Source organism: Vespula vulgaris, chromosome 5 (assembly GCF_905475345.1).
Source record: "Vespula vulgaris chromosome 5, iyVesVulg1.1, whole genome shotgun sequence".
Classification (NCBI taxonomy): Eukaryota; Metazoa; Arthropoda; class Insecta; order Hymenoptera; family Vespidae; genus Vespula; species Vespula vulgaris.
In genome coordinates, this window is record NC_066590.1 from 5,063,135 (window position 1) to 5,080,489 (window position 17,355).

At 40.3% G+C, this 17,355-nt stretch overlaps 1 protein-coding gene across 1 annotated transcript; it reads right to left on the reverse strand.

Moving 5' to 3' along the window:
• Positions 1-277: 277 nt before the first annotated feature.
• On the reverse strand, positions 278-17,100 carry LOC127064312 (uncharacterized). The gene is made up of 5 exons (XM_050995230.1): positions 16,547-17,100; positions 11,027-11,265; positions 5,527-5,667; positions 5,259-5,396; positions 278-4,639 (listed from the first exon to the last, which is right to left on the reverse strand). The coding sequence occupies exons 1-5, from the start codon at positions 17,007-17,009 to the stop codon at positions 4,427-4,429; spliced, it is 1,194 nt and encodes a 397-aa protein (XP_050851187.1). The 5' UTR covers positions 17,010-17,100; the 3' UTR covers positions 278-4,426.
• Positions 17,101-17,355: the final 255 nt, after the last annotated feature.

Sequence of the window (17,355 nt, forward strand, 5' to 3'; positions counted from 1 at the left end):
TACTTTATGCAATATATCCATTTTTGATATCATACTAATCGTTGTTGACTCAATCGTTTCTACGAATCAAAATATGCATGAGTTTTAACATTAAATATTTGTCTTTCGCTCTCTTTTCTTTTATTTCTTTTTTCTTATATTTTATATATAATATCTTGACCATCGCAATGGAGGAAGATCAATGGGAGATCAAGCAGGATGGAGTATATATATATATGTGTGTGTGTGTGTGTGTGTGTGTGTGTATCTGTGATAAGTTTAAAAAATACATTATACATTCTGATGTTCAACTGTCTTTGGTTTAATATGTTACAACAGAGCGGGCTTTCTGAGGGTAGGGGCCCGTATACATATTACATATACACATGTATAATTAACTTTACTCTTCCATCCATATCTTCTGTATCATCAGACCTGTTTATATACAACATATACGAAGCAATTTATATTATTATAATTCACATTCAGTTTTATCGTGTGTCGCGATAATCAGCCGATATTTATCATATATTTATATGTATGCAGCACTATATACGTGCTCAGAACCATCAAATCAATTGTCCGAACAACTGATCCATTTTTTACAATGACATATCCGTCGTATATTGACGATAATTTTGGATTTATTTAAGATAATCTAAAGGAAAACTGATCGAATGCGTTTACACGTAATTTCTATACATGTATACAATTTTTTCTTTTCTTTTTTTCTTTTTTCTCTTTTTCTTTCTTTTTTTTTTTTTTTTTTATTTGTTTTCTTTAGGTAAACGGAGACAGAGAGATCGCAGTCGATGAATTTTTATTTCCTTGCTTTTCGAATGAAATCACGAGAATCGAAAAAGATCGTTCAAGTTGATCTCACTTGGGAAAGAACGCGAACGATTTTTTTCGAATATTGAAATCTATACTACGTTTTAACACGTATTTCGGAAATATCGAAGGACGAAGTATTCTTGTCTGCCAAAAGTAATATTCGATTGAATTAAATATTAAATATATTTAAAGAAAAAAAAAAAGAAAGGTAAAAAACAAGACGTCTAAAAGATTTAAATAAAAAAGTGACTCTCGCAAAATCCATCGATCGATCAATAATTAAATTATCAAAATCCATGTATGTATGTTAATTTTCTCTCCCCCTCTCTCTCTCTCTCTCTCTCTCTCTCTCTCCTTTCCTCAATATATCCTGTCCTCGAAGAATAAAGAAAATATTCGATTAGATGATGAAGAGTTGCTCGCACAAGAAACTCTATTCGATGCATATCACAGACACGATAATACGGCAATGAAAGTGCGCTTTTTTTTTTTATTTGAATAATATGGGTATCCTTTTTTTACGTGTACACGCTCGGGAAATCACACAATACGATTGATCGATAACAGCAACGACAGAAATCATCATTTCTGTCTTAGACTATTCTCTATGCTTCCACTATTCTCCTGTCCCCTTTACGTGTGATCTATGATAAGCTTAAGGGCCGCCTAACGGACATTAAAAAGATCTACGACGGTATACACTTTTTGATCGAGAGCATTAATCTCGAACGACGAAGGCTTTTCTCTCGTATTCTCTACGATCGAATCGTAGGAACGTTTTTCTTCAAATTAACTCGGATACGGATCGAAACGATAAAAGAATGTTTAAAGATAAAATGTTAAAAATCTTAGAAAAAATTACGTGTAAAAGATAATAAAATCGCTCGTTGGTGGGAAATGGGGATTAAAAGATTTGCGAAGTTTCCGAGTCCGTCGATAAGATCACGTTTCTTTAGATCCGATCGTAGAAGTGAACATCAACAGAGTCGATCTTGACCGAATAAACTTATAAAAAACAAAAAGAAAAGAAAAAACAGGAGAGAGACAACGATTTCCTTCGAGAAAGAAGTTCATATATATAAAAGAATAAAAAAAAAAGAAACAAAAAAATAAGATAAATCAGTAAAATCGTTTGGACGATATCTATAATAATAATAATAATAATGATGATAATAATGATAATAATAATAATGATAATAATAAGTAATAAGTAATAAGTAATAAGTAATAAGTAATAATAATAATAATAATAATAATAATAATAATAATAATAATAATAATAATAATAATAATAATAATAATAATAATAATAATAATAATAATAATAATAATATACTCAGCGTGATCGATCATTCCAATGAAAAGGAAAGGATCTTTCTCTTCGATAAGAGTTCATTTGTCATATCCTAAAAAAAGAATAAAATATACGACGTGACGAGAGAATTTAAGATCGCGGCACACGCTCGTGGCATGAAACAACGCGTTCGACGAATATATGTAGATATATTCGTTTTTCTTCATCTTTCTCTCATTTTCGTTTTCTCTTTCCCTTCTATGGAGTAATACTTTTTCACAATTCTCCCACTGTCTAACCATCTCTCTCAAACGTATTAATATTATACCCTAGGATAATTCGAAGCTCAGTTAGACACTTTAAATACAAAGGTATAAGATCTTTACAAAAATAAAATAAATAATCTGAATAAATACGAATATAATAATATATAGTGTTACTGTTAATTAATAAATTATTATTATGTAGGATTATTGGAATATGTGTGCGTGCATGCGTGTACGTGTGTATGTATATAAGTATGTGTAAGTATGTTATGTACGTATGTATGTATGATGTATGTACGTATATGTATGTATGTAAGTACGTATGAACGGTATATGTTGAGTGTATGAATATTTGTGCAAGTGCGAGAGCGGAGTCGTAACGCGTATCGAGAGACAATGTAATAATTAATAATGATAAGGATAAATAAGCGAGTTTGGTTCAAAAGTTCCTTCGAAACGATCATTATCTCGATCATAGCGTTCATTTGCCTCTCGCACTTGGCATTTTAAGGTCGATTAATCTCCTATCATTTTCTCCCTCTCATTCTTTTTCTTTGCGCATCGATTTAAAAAAAAAAAAAGAAGGAAAAAAATAAAAAAGAAAAAAATTAGAAAAAGATATTAAAATAGAAAGATTTAAAAAAAAAAAAATAAAGAAAATAAAAAACATTACACACGATCATAGAACGTGTATCTAGAGTGTCGCAGGATCTTCGAAAAATTGCACTCGCACGTGCGCGTTTCGATTCGCGTTTAAAATCGATAAAAAGATCGTCGATACTTATTTGAAAATGCATTCGAATTTGAACGATCCTCGGTTCCTTCGACTTTTTCCTACGAAAAAAGCATGAACGAATCCTTCGATTCGAAGGACACACATCGGGTTCCTGCCCATCCTTTCTTTCTTTTTTTTTTTAAATTAATCATCGTTGTTGTTGTTTCTCATCGTCTCGATCGATCCGAGAAGACTTGGAAGCTTTGAAAGCTTATGGAACTTCATCGGAAGTCATTTTTCCGCGCTAGTAAAGTCTTAGGACGATCCGAGGATCTCACGGATATATTTCTTCAATTAAGAAGATTAAAAATAATAATAATCATAATAATAATAATAATAATAATAATAATAATAGTAATAATAATAATAATAATAATAATAATAATCATAATGATAATAATAATAATAATAATAATAATAATAATAATAATAATAATAATAATAATAATAATAATAATAAAAGTAATAAAAAGAAAAAAAATACAGCAGAGATAAAATAAAAATTAAAATAAGATAAAACGGCGACGAACGAGCGAGCGTGCGAGCTCGAAAGACTTACTTTTCTCTTTTTCTTTTTTTTTTTTTTTAGATAATCTCTAGAGTAGACACACCGTTAGAGAAGCGATAGACGTGAAGAATCGACACGCTCGATTTCCTTTGTATAATCTCTTTCTTCTTCCCTCTCCTTTTCTCTCCTTCTCTTTCTCTCTCTTTCTTTCTTTCTTTCTGTCTATCCTTTTTCTCTCCTCATTTCGGCGCGTTTCGTTTAATAATAATTACGGACTACGGCGGCGAAAACCGATGGGCTCTATTAACGTACGACTCTTGTCTTCGTCTTTCTTTCTTTCTCTCCATTTCTATATTTCGAAACATCATTCTCGTGGGAGCGTCCCGAAGATTCATTCTTAAATCAATCTCGAAATCGAATTCGAATCTATATACGAAAGAACAAAGTTGCATGACCGAATTCGTTCGCGTAAACTCCATTTCGAATTCGATTATCTGAGAAATGTAAATGAATCTAAACGAAAGCTGGATCTAAACCCTCTCTCGGATTCTTCCTTTTTAACGAATCTTTCGATCCTGTTGTTCTCCCACTGTTACAAAAATTTCTACGTCCCTCGTTGATATCCCCTAAGAAAACGGTGCGTTTTCTATTAAACGACGCGTTTCAGTTCAGGAAGATATTGATATCGTTTCGAGATCTGGTCGTTCCGTTTTTCTAAAATGGGCGAGTCGTCGCCTTGTAGCCCTTCTTCGGCTTCCGCCTTGCCGTCCTCAGGATTCTAAGCCCCGACGTAAATGCTCGAACACCTGCACGACGTATTCGAGACCGTTCATGTAGTCCCGAAAGATCAGCCAGTCGCGTAAATCGCGATACGTCGCGGACGACGACATCGAGCGGTACTCCGTCGACATTGCGTTCCTCGTTACGTCGGGTCGTAAGGTCACAGCACGTTCCATCAACGCGACCTGAAGCTCACATAGGACCTGCGAAAAGAAGGAAGGAAAAAGCCCTGTTAACAAAAAAAAAGGAAACTAACGACTAGCTTTGCAAAAGAGAGGAAGAGAGATAAAGAGAGAACGGAATGCATGCAACGCGGAATCGCCGATTAGAAGGGGTGTAGAAAAAAAAAGAAAAGAAAGAAAAAAAGAACAAATAAAACAAGAGAGGTGCTTCGATCGAACGAATTTTTGCACACGACAACTACGGAATCGAGGCCGGTGATATTATTGAAAGAGTAATGAAAAAAGAAAAAAGAAAAACAACCGATGTGGAACTCGGCCGAGTGTCGGTACCTCTCGAATGATCGGACGAGGAGTTTGCGGTTCTTTCGAGATCCGTAGTCCAAGTATCTTTAAACGCGACTCGGCGTTTACGTAAAATCGCTCATAAAACTGGCGAAATGCTTTTTATACCGTTCGCGAGTACGACGTAGAGGCGGTGGCAAACAGCGGCAACGTTATTTCAAACCTGATCGTTCAACGACGACGAGTTCGAGTTGGCCATTGTGAAAGTCGAGCATAACGGCTAATTACTCGCGATTTGCGGACTTTTACGGGATCACGGGTTTCTACCGGGCATAGATAAAGTCTTCTAAACACTCACCGTTCGGAGCTTGAATTCGGTATCCTTAAACTGATCGCGAAACTCGAGACCGTTGTCCTCTTGGTCCCATACAATTTGCTCGAGACCAACCGCGTATTTCTGCATGTACTCGTACGCATCAAGCAGCGACCTATCAAGCTGAAATATTTGAAGGAAGAAAGAAAAAAAAAGAGAGAGAGAGAGAAAGAGAGAAGAAAAAAAGACCGATTAAAAAATTCTCCTAAATCAACGTCGACGTCGATAAAACGAATCCTCGAATCGAACATACCTCCAAACTGTCCAAATATTGTTGCTGCAATTGTTCGCCCAATTGCTTCGGTATATCCTTCTTACTAGGCAACCAATCGTAATGATTGTCCTTCCACTGCAAGTGCCAATCGGCGAAGTCAACTTTAAAAGTCCGTTTGATCTGCAATGACGAAAAATATTCTCGTATTAGATTCGCGAGATATTCGAGATCTCCTGATAGAGTATACGACGTTTACATGTATGGAGTTAGCTATGCATTCTCCTCTCATTGTTTATTCTTCGTTATTCTATGCACCGAAGGATTCGCTAGCGAAGGATTAAAAAAGTTGTAACATACATACGCGTACGTACATACGTTGAACGCGTAAAAAGCAACGCTCGGTAACGTTTAGTCAGCGATTACTTCGATAACCCTCGTTCCTAGTAATAGACGACGGAAAACACGGAGATGAGAGGTGAAGAAGCAAGGGGGGAAGGAATAAGACACGTGAGTGAGTAAGCTAGCTCGAAACACGAACACGGAGAGTGTTCGCTGACTTTTTGGGAATTACTGGGCCACTGCACGCAAATGCCGTGGCTATTGGGTTCCTTTAAGCAGAAACTACTAGGAACACAAGGCGCCAGGGCAGACACGTTAATTGTCCCAACACGATATCGCTGGTATTCGGAGCTCGAGTCGACATGAATCATTCGAAGTGTTAGCTAGAAGCGAGAACGAGACAGATATTATACGAGAAAGAGAGAAAATAAAAGAGGAGGGGATCGAAACCCTCGATTTTATGTAACTATTCGCGATCGCAAAGCGTTCCGCGAATTTCTAAGCGCCGTTCGTACAATCGTTTACGAAGCACGAGCTGTACCAAAGCTCAAGGCCGTTTTCAGCTACGACAATTTTCAACGAAGTTTAATATGTCGTTGTATGAAAAAAAAAAAGAAAAAAAGAAAAAAAAGAAAGAAAAAGGGTCTCAGCAAATAACACATTCCCGATAGGATAACGAACCTAGTGATTCTGCACGGCTCGATAATAACCGATATATATATATATATATATATATATATATATATATATATATATCTTCTCTTCTTGTTTAACGAGAGAACGAACGATATTAACAATCCGAGTTCGTGAGATAATCGAAAATCGGTTACCTAGCGCAAAGACAACAGGATGATCGAAAATCGCAAGAAAGCGCGTGCCTGAAAAGAGGACCGCGTGGTCTCACGATCGATAATTCTCTTCTTTCTCCTTCTTTCTCATTCTTTCTCTCGGGTGCGCTCCGAGGCACGATCGATCGGAGGTACCTGCGCTTGCCGATCCTGCTCTTGTCTCTTCTTTAGAGATCCTCTCCACGCCCAGATCATTACGAAACCCTTTCGAAGACGATAGAAATGTGCCGTTCGTCTTTGCCTCTTTCCAACTCTCCGAGAGAAACTTTGTATAAGCCGCGAACGAGGAGAGAACACCCATTCGGGAATATCGTTGCGTCACGCGAAACACGTTCTTATTAATCCTCTTCGAGCCGATCCCGGGCCACCCAAAACGATAAGGAAAAAAGATAACTCCGAAGACTCAACTCCTTCTCGCGTAACAAACTATCTAATTAAACGCGATTCCACGATAATCCCGTTGTAATTTGATAAATTCATCTTGATCATGAGTTAACGTAGATCAATCTCTCGTTAAAAATATTCTATGACGTCGCATGCCTCTCTACTTTCTCATGGTTATTTCACCCTTCGCCTACTTCCCTCCCTTAAAAAAGAAAAAAAATAAATAAATAAAAGAAAGACAACAAAAACCAACAAAGAAAGAAAAGAAAAAGAAGAAAATAGAAGAATCTCATTTATTATTCTCTCTCATACAGACTCCGCGTTTTATGACCCGTTTATCACGACGACACGGTGATTCTCATTCCTTCTATACTTTTCTGTAGCGATCTTAAAAAAAAAAGTCTAACTTTCGAATACGTTTCCGAGGAGTTTGCTATAACGGACGTTGTTGCTGTTGCCGAGTGTTACACCGGACCGGAGAGAACACAGTGTTCTTTTCCTACGAGACGCGATAGTCTAGCGTGAATGAGAGAAGGTGAGAGAAAGAGAGAGACAGAGAGAGAGAGAGAGAGAGAGAGAGAGTAAGGAGAGGGAAAACAGAAGGAAGGGAAACGAGGAGGGAGAAGGAAGAAAAAGGAAAGGAAGAAAGGAATTGTCGCTAACAACCACTGGCGGCGAGCAAATCGTGGCGCGGGTCTTTTGTGCCTCGTAAAAGTCTCGACGGCCACACCGGTGCACGAATAATCGTAAAACCGGGCTGCAAACTGGCAGGAAGTAGGCTGGCAGGAGTAGGTACGACGGTGTCTCTCTCTTTCTCTCTCTCTCTCTGTTTCTCCTTCTTCGTCTTCCTCCCAGTCTATAAGGCGCTCTTTTTCTCTCACTCACTCTTTCGAACGAGTGAAGAGAAAGAGAAGGAGAGAACCCGTCAAAATCAATTAGCTTCTCGGTCTTTTTTCTAGCGCGGTTTCACCGCTTATTAGAAGTTATAAAATTTCGGTGAGTCGGTCTCGGTCGAACTGATCGAAAATCGTTCGCGACTCGTCACTGGAAAGGATTAAAAAGACTAAGAAAAAGAGAAAGAGAGAAAAAGAGAGAGAGAGAGAAAGAGATGGAAAGAGACATACATACAGACAGTCAAAGACAGAGACAGAGATAGAGACAGAGAAAGAGAGACAGAAAGAGACATACGGACAGACAGAGACAGAGAAAGAGAGAGATAGAAAGAGAGAACTCGCGATTTGGACGTATTTCGAGAATGAATGAGAGGAAGAAGCGTAGGAGGGAGGGAGGAGTAGAGAAAGAGTAGGAGGAGACGAGACGAGAGGAAAGTCACGCGCCAAGAGAAAATATGTCAGCGCGAGGGAGCCGTACACGACGAGTCGATATGCAAGAAGCGCAGTGGCACTTGCTGCCAGGGGGATATGTGTCGTAGTGTATATATCGAGGAGAGTAGATACGCTGGCGCGTTGTATATCCGGTCTTGCCTTTAGTATGCAGGCGGAGTATGCCTGTGGCGTATGGCTGTGTCCCGTCCGCGGTTCGGGAGAGGGGGCAGCTTCCGATTCTGATTTATTGGAATCCTCCACTTCCGATATTTTATCCGATGCCTTCACGTCGTGAGCTACCTTTTTCTCTCTTTATCACATGTGCGAAGGACGATGAAATAAAAGAGCTAGTTTAACGGAGAAACATTATTTTCTCGAAGACTTCCTCGAACCGTTCCATCCACTTTGCAACCCTTTCATATTGCTCCAAACGAGCGATCCGTTTACATCATCTTTCTACCTATCTTTCTTCCTTGCTTGCTTTCATTTCTTCTTCTTTCTCTTTTTTCCTTTCGCCGCACATCGTCTTGATAATTCTTATTTAAATTTGACGCAATAATTATCGTTACACCGTAATATCTCTTATTATCTTTAAATACCAATCTCAAATGTTAAACTCGCATATCTCCGGCATCGTCTACGAATATTCGAATAAAATATCTATCCGTCTATACCCTTTGCTTTCCTTCGTTTAAAACGATAACGAGTGGCGAATGATGACGTCAGTGGACCACCAGACAGTATGTCGCCGCAACTCGCTATCAGGCAAGGCGCACCTGCGTCTTCCTGCATTGGAGTCACCGCGGGAAAGAAAGAAAGAAAGAAAGAAAGAAAGAAGGAAGGAAGGAAGGAAGGAAGAAAGGAAGGAAAGAAGAAAGGAAGAAGAGAGAGAGAGAAAAAAAGAGAGAGAAAGTTATGCGAATCGAATTCTCTTCTTTTTCTTTTCCATCATCCCATCGTACTCGACGAGTCCTTCTTCTCGCGTCCAAAACGAATCCGATATCGAATTATGCGCTGACTTAGAAAACATCGGTGTCGTGTATCGTCGTACGATGATGTAACGCGGGCTGGGCCCTTTCGACGCGTTTGAATCCCCTCTCAAACCTCCCCCACCATCACCCCTTCTCTATGTCGTAGTCACGACGCCGGAACCAAGGCCTTCGCATAAGCGCCCTTTGTGGTCGTGCGCGAAATCCGCTGACTTTTTTCGCATCCCCTTCCTTCTCCTCTTCTTCTTCTTCTTCTTCTTCTTCTTCTTTTCTACACCTGATCATCTTGAGATCATCCGACATTCTTAGTATTCCGTGATTATGATCAAATAATGATACAAGAGGTATTCCATCGAAAATGAAGCACTTTTCATTCGTTATTCGATTATTGGTCGAATTCGATAATTGACGGATCGTCAAAATGATAAAAAATCAATCGAAATGGATAAAGTTTATACGATCGATAAATTATATTTTGAGCGACATGATCGAGAAATCTTTTACGTTACGATAATTGTTATAATCTTCACGATATTGGCGACAAAAATAACGGCGAAGACAAAGTCTTTAGAACTTACGTAAGAAGTTCCTAAAGGTCTTTCTCTTGTAAGGGAATAAGATTCGGAGCAGGAAGCGAACGTGACGAAAAGGAGATCGATTTCGATTTCAGATCTCCGAGAATTGGGTCGGACGCATAAGGACGTCCAGTTATAGACCCGGAATCGCGAGGACGCGTGTGCACGATGCATAAATCGAGGGAACGAGCCTAATGTATGATGAAAAGGGGGAGAGAGTATAGTTTCGCGTGCGACCGCAGTTTCGTCGTGCCTTTGTGGTTTACCCGATACGCCTATCCTTTTTTCGGAGCGCTTCGAGAAAAGAAGGAGAAGGAGAAAGCTTAGGGAACGAGACGAGCCTGATGTACTGTCCTTGGTGGGTAGATAATGAGCCACGTTTGGGAAGGAGATTCTTCCTACTTGCTATTCGATCATCCTTCTCCTCGCCGTTTCGTGATATATACCATGAAAGCTATTATTTCTTTCTCCTTTTGGAATCCGGTTGAACCGTGTAACATGTATTTCGTGTGAGAATAATATGAAAACAAAAAAAAACAAAAAGATCGATAAGATTTATTTACTTAATTCTTCGAACGTACCAAACGAACCGATTCACCTGCTGACCTTATTCACTCTCTAATGCTATACATACGTTTGAACTACGATCAAACGAAATAGACACGAGCAAACAAGTCGAAGATAAATCGATCACACTTTTTCTTCGCAATTAAATCCGTCGAAAGTTGATATCGGTCAGAGATGAAAGAAAGGAGAAGATCGGAAGGCAAGAACGGCGAACCATTAAGTAAAAGCCGAGATCTCTTTCGAGTGTCTGCCAGCGACACGTAGAACCACGATCGACGTCGTCCGTACCGCCGGAAGTACTGCCATAACTGCCTTCCGCTCGAGCTTCCCTCCTCTCCGCGCGCATGCTCGATCCCCCAAGCAGAAGTCACGCCGGTAATTATCGAGGCATCGATGAGTTTGATCTTCCGATGAGTTGGGCTTCTCTTTTCGGGAGTCCCAATTCACGATGAGGAGAACGTTTAACCAACGCCATGAATTTATACGTATAAATGGCGTATGAATGTACTCACGTAATCGTCTCGAAAGAGTTGTGCGTGCATCAGAGCGGTTTTAGCCTGTACCACGACCTGCGTTAGTAGTTGCACGTCCCGCAATTGTTCGACGTCGGGATCACCATCGAAGTCTTCGGCGGCGAGACCACAAGGATTTACCCACTTTGGTGGTGAACTCAGTCGTCTGGCATTGACAGTCATTGTCGGAGCTCCGTTTACCGAGGCCACGAGCAAGGTGACTACAAGACTGCTTAACCCTGAAATAACACCGAAGTTTTGCCGTTTACAAATAATTGTTAACGTTATTCTATACAATAACATCGCATGAATACTTTGAAATATTTAAAAATCCCTATAAAGATAAAGTTTCGAAATAGTAACCGATTGAATCACGACGAGATGAAAATTATTATCGTTTGGCACACTATGCCCAAAACTAATTTCTCTCTCTCTCTCTCTCTCTCTCTTGCTTTTCGATAATTATCGAATTTGACACGCGAATTTCAACGAGTATGCCCCGGAGAAGCGATCGAAGGAAGCTTCCGGGCGTCGGCCCTTTCGAAATCTCTCTTTCGCGACTCAAATCGAAGGAGGGTGGTCATGTTTCGTCGATAGTAAGCGACCTAAATGGTAGATTTCGATCGGTCCCGTCTTATGATCATCCGGCAGTTTCGGAATCACCGTTGCTCGTCGAATTACGTCCCCGCGAATTCCTCGTCGCATTATTTCACGAGTTACGACCCTTGATGAGGGGCCTCGCCTCTTGGCGCGCGCAACGGTTCGTCGATGGAGACGACGAGGACGAGGACGCTACTTGCGTTCTCTTCTCTCTCTTTCTTTTTCTCTTTTTCTTTTTTTCTCTTTCTCTCTCTCTCTCTCTCTCTCTCTCTCTCTCTCTCTCTCTGTCTCTCTCTCTTTTAATGCTTCTCGATTCATGATCGAAAAGAATCGAGAGTTCGAAAGGTGCCCACCTCCAGTTCCAAGTCATTTACATCGTACGGTAATTTTATTTGGCGTAACGAGAAATCGTAATTACACTCGCTCGTGTTGCGTCCGCGAGCCGATAATTCTCATTTGCCGAGATAATTTTTCGAAATTATCCCTTTCTTTATTTCTCGAAGAAACGACTCTTAACGGTTCGCCGATCGTGCAGACACGCGGAAGGATTTAGGTAGGCAGGTATTTTCTTTTTCCTATCTTTTCTTTTCTTCTTTTTCCTTTCCTTTTCTTTTCCTTTTTCTTTTTCTATTCCTTTTTCTTCGCCTTCAACGTTGAAACAAACCGTGTCTCGACGATAGAAAACTTTTTAATTTCCGATCGGAGGAGAGTTTCGCGCGCGGCCTTGAAAAACGTTCGGGAGAACATCCTTCGCTAGTCCGTACGTACGAAATCAAAATTTAATATTACGTGGACTCGTACGATGCAGCGCGTGCACGTGAAGAAGGAAAATGATAGGAGAGAGGGGAGAGAGCGAGGGTCACATCGTGCATTTTAATGAGCGCCACTAAAACTTCGATTCGTTTTCTTTTTGACGGACAGGTATATATCGATAATTCGTCGGTCAACTTAAATTTTCGTGTTACAATTCGAAAGTAGAACGACCCTGATGGCGAACTTTTTTTCTCCGAGAGAAGAAGGAAAATAAAAAAGAAAAAAAATAAATGTAACAAGTAAAAAAAAAAAAAGAAAAAGAGAAATGAATGTTCTGTGATCGAGCTGGGCGGTCGGTCGCGTGCCAGAAAGTCAAAAGATTGCATTGGAATTTTTCTTATGACAGATAAGTCACACGGTTGGTTAGATAATTGAAGAAAGAACATCGCGAGATATATGATCGACTTAATGCGCCGTGCCGAGAAAGTCACGTGAAATCGAATTCACGTTTTCTACCGACACGTGCGCGCTTTTACTATGAAGGATTTATTTTAAACGAGAATTGGAATCAAAAATATAAGATCTATTTTTCGAAAGGTTCGAAGAATACCGGATCAAGATCCGATCGTTCTTCTTCCGATGGGTCATCGACGCGAAAAGCAGTCCAATTAACGTTCCGTAATAATGTCAGATAAAATCCATTAAATGTATTTATAGACGTGTATGTATATATATATATATAACTATTTCTTCGTCAACGTAAGAAAAAAAAAAAAAAGAAAAATAAAAAGTGATACGACGAAAGACGAGAAAAGTGTAAAGAAAAAACGGTGAAAGAGTCTCGCAGCAGATTCATGCTTTCATTCTGAATATATTGCGAAAACTACGTAAAATTCTACTTGTCTTGGGATAACTCGTATAGAAAAGCGAGGAACGACGGAAAAGTGGCGACACTCGGTACAAGGTATTTTTATCGTCCGCAGGAGTAATTTCGCAGGCTGCAATCGTATATCCTTACTCGTATCGCGCATAAACGCATGTAGGTACGTATCTAAGTACGTGGATACGCATGTACGTAGTACTTTCTCTTGGTCTCTTTAATTACGCCGCCTTTTTTCCTCGCGCGGTACGTTTAATCGAGTACGATTAGCGACCATCCGTCGAACGATTAGCCAAATTAGTCACGGAGAGAAAGGGAACGAACGAAACGAAACGAAGCGAATGCAAGAATGCGACTTTCTGAGGAAAGCGAGTAATGGTAAAATACAAAAATAAAAAATAAGAAAAAAATAAGCAAAATGAAAGATACGAGATAAAAGAAAAAGAAAGAGAACAAAAAAAAACAAAACGAATGAAAAAAACAAAAATGTGAAAAGAAGAAGAAGAAGAAGAAGAAGGAGGACGGTAAATCCGTGAAAAGTCATGATTTCGTCGTTGTTGAAAGTATCTTGCGAGAGTTAGAAAAGCGGTCTTTTTCCTTTGGATCATCGGAGGCGATTCTCGGGGCCTACCTCAACGATGAACGCACGAACGACGGCGTTCCAACGAAATTCCAGAGAATCCGTGCTCTTCGAAGGAGAGTTGGCCGCCGTCGTCGTCGTCGTCGTCGTAGCCCTAGCCCTAGCCACAACCGTAGTCGTAGTCGTAGTCGTAGTCGTCGTTCGTACACTTGCGGAGAGGACGGAGAGGGGAAAAAAGTAAGGCGCGCAGAGAAGCGCATCATCTGCGCTCTCGCGCGCGCTCGCTCGCCGTGCGCCGGCAAGAAAGACGATGAAAAATGCGCTAATGGCGCACTGTCCTCGCATTGCTCGCGACAATTATACCCCATTAGAGCCGGCCCCGCGGCTGCCCCTTTCCTACCGTTCTGCGTCCATGCTCGTACCTCCGCGCGTTGCGGTAGGTCGCGACGCGTACGCGCGAGAGCTTACAACGCAAGCGCGAGACTCGCTCGAAATCGAGACTCTCGAGACTCTTGGAGACTCTCGATGCACCTGTCCGACCTCCGAAGTATTTCCTGCCTTCCGATTTTTTTTTCGATCCATATCTCTTTCTCTTTATCTCTTTCTTCCTTATTTCGTTCCTTCCTTCATTTTTATCTAGAAATCGTTATTTGACATAAGCAACGATAAAATAAAATCGTCAAATCTTCTCTCCTCTCTTTTTCATATTTTATATATTTTACTAATTACCAGCTTAACCAAATGTTCATTGAAAAGTTAAAGATAGGTTTGAAGATGATCGTACTTTTGACAAATGAAAAGAAAAAGAAAAGAAGAGTGGGAAGAAGAAAGTAGTAATCCGATAGAGAATGAAAGAAAAATAAATGGTTTGACGAGTCAAAAATGACTACCTGCCATTGGAACCACCTGTGGGAGTCGCACGCGCTCAACAGGTGGGCTTCCGTGGCATCCTCCTTCCTATTGAATCCAATTCCTTCTATCAAAATGCTTGAATGACCTACTTAACGTTCCATTCAATAGATTAAATGTATTCGTAGTACTCGATATCGTTTCGCGGTATCGTACCCTACAGCGTACCGAGAAATTTCATTTTCCTGCAGAGTGAAATTCGAAGTGAGTGATATAGATGGAAGAGGGATCGAGAGGTGGATGATCGAGAGATCTAGTCGATCGACTTGGACCGGATCGTGTTGCTCTTCTCTCTCGGTATGACAGAAAGAAAAAAAAAGAAAAGAAAAAAAAGAAAAAAGAAAAAGACCACTAATGACTAACGAATCATTGTCGATCGTTAAAGAATCGAAACTATTTGACGAAGTCGGCTGTACGAGCAAAGTATGTATCGATAAGAAGGACCATAACGAGGTGGATGACTAATGCGTTCATCGGCTTGCTCGAAAGTGACGTCAAGCGCGGTAGAAAGAGAGAGAGAGAGAGAGAGAGAGAGAGAGAGAGGAGAGAGAGAGGAGAGAGAGAGAGAGAGTCTCGAAGTAGGCAGAGGACGCCACCGTGAATCGATCAGCCGTTAGGTTTGCTCCTTCGATCTCGTCCATTTCGTCGATCGCAATGGATGCATCGCCAAGATCGAAGATCGAAGATCGAAGAAAGAAAGGTGTCACTAGAAAGGAGAAAGATGCGAACGGTTACGTAAGAGTGCCGCTCGAGCCGATGCATTCTTCGCGCGTGATCGATTCAAGCACGGTGCATCGTGCATCGAAGATGGGCTCGTGGTGAAATCTAGAAAGGGAAAACGTAGTAGAATGCCTTTTCGATCGGTGTCGTACAAGTTTATAACGTGAACGTCAAAAAGTTCAAAAGGGATTAGAGCTGGTTTTTCCCCCTTTTTCTTTTTTTGTTTGATTTTTTTGATCCAAAATATGAAAGATGGAATAAGAAAAAAAATGAATTTTGTAATGATTCCAAGTGTATACGTGCTTGCCTATCCGATTATGGCCAATAAATTATTCGAAAGGATCAATTTTATATCGGTTGTTTACGACAGGCTATATCTTTTTCGTTTATTGAAATGACTATTTACGATCCTTGTGTTTGTATCGAATGAGTTCTAGGTGGTCCGAACGGGTAAACAACCAAAATTGCAACTATATAACATAATCGTATGCAAAGGCATACGACGTATCCCGATGGATACGTATATATAGATTCGAAATCATTTCGAGGAAATCGTCGTTACCGGATACGGACATATTTTTACGGCGCTAACAGATAGAAGCCACTGCCGTACCGCCGCATAGCTTTGTTTGCTGATTAAGAAAGATCGTTTGTGTAATCGGTCAACTATTATATTTGTTGCATTGTATTCACGTTAAATCGACTACGATCTTTAACATAGTATCGAGAGAGATGTCGACTCCGCTTAACGTAGATAAGGAGAAAATTGATCCTCATAATAAACTTATCGAAGCGGACGTAATTGAGATCTTAAAAAATAACTAATACGATCTTTCTCGTTATCGCGAAGGAGTAATACAAAAAGGGATCGATAGTTCTCTTCTTGTAGCTAACTATCGAAAGATATTTATGAAGATAAATATGATAAAGGAAAAAAGGAAAAAGGAGAAAAAGAAAAACGATAACGTCAACAAAAAGTAAAAGAGACACGAGAAAGAAACCAAAGAGAAAAGGAAAAGAAAAGGAAAAAAAAAAGAGAAACAATTTCGATACGACGAAATCGTAAATATCGACTTACTGAGCCACGTGGTCGTGGTGATGGATAACAAGCATCGTCTCGATCGTACCCCCCGATCGTCGTCGCAAGAAGAGGAGGCGCGCGCTCGGCACACATCGGAATCACGTCGGAAGTGTCTCTGCGCGGAAACGTCGTCGTTCCCGCACGAGGAACAATGACAACAATTCCGGTAGCAGGCGCGAGCGCAACAAGTAGAGCGGCAAATTCGAGAAGGATCATCGAGAAGATGCGGTATCTGTCGATCGTTTCCCTCCTTGGCGAATTCCTTCGTCGTTTTCATCTTCGTCATTGTCGTCGTCATCGTCGTCGTCGTCGTCGTCGTTGTCGTCGTCGTCGTCATGGCAACACTTTGATCCTCGCGATTTAACATCCTATGGGACGTAGTCCTCTGATCGCGCAGAAGAATAGCTTCCATCGTCATCGGTTCTCTCTCGATGCTGATCACTGTATCCTCCACGATCATGATCGCATCACACTTTAATAACACTCTCGTTGCTCGAGGGCACACACGCGCGTGTCGCGAGATCCGTACGCGGCAAACAGAGACAGATATATATATATATATACCTATATGTATATATATGTATATATATATGTAGAGAGAGAGAGAGAGGGTATGGATGACTCTCTCGCGGTTGTTAATGTCTCTTCGATTTGAATCTTTTTCTTTTTCTTCGAAGAGCTTCCTCATATACGATCTCTCTTTTTCGGATGAACACCGATCACCGATATGTATGTACACTCGATGTATACTTCTGTCACGCACTCTTTTCCTCAGCAATGTCGAAGTAGAAGAACGAAGTAGGAAG

Coding starts and splice junctions, on each gene's coding strand:
- LOC127064312 (XM_050995230.1), bottom strand. CDS start 17,009: ATGATCGTGGAGGATACAGTGATCAGCATCGAGAGAGAACCGATGACG. Junction 5,397..5,526: donor AATATTTGGACAGTTTGGAG/GTATGTTCGATT, acceptor CAAATATTTCAG/CTTGATAGGTCGCTGCTTGA. Junction 4,640..5,258: donor CCGAATTCAAGCTCCGAACG/GTGAGTGTTTAG, acceptor TTCTTTTCGCAG/GTCCTATGTGAGCTTCAGGT.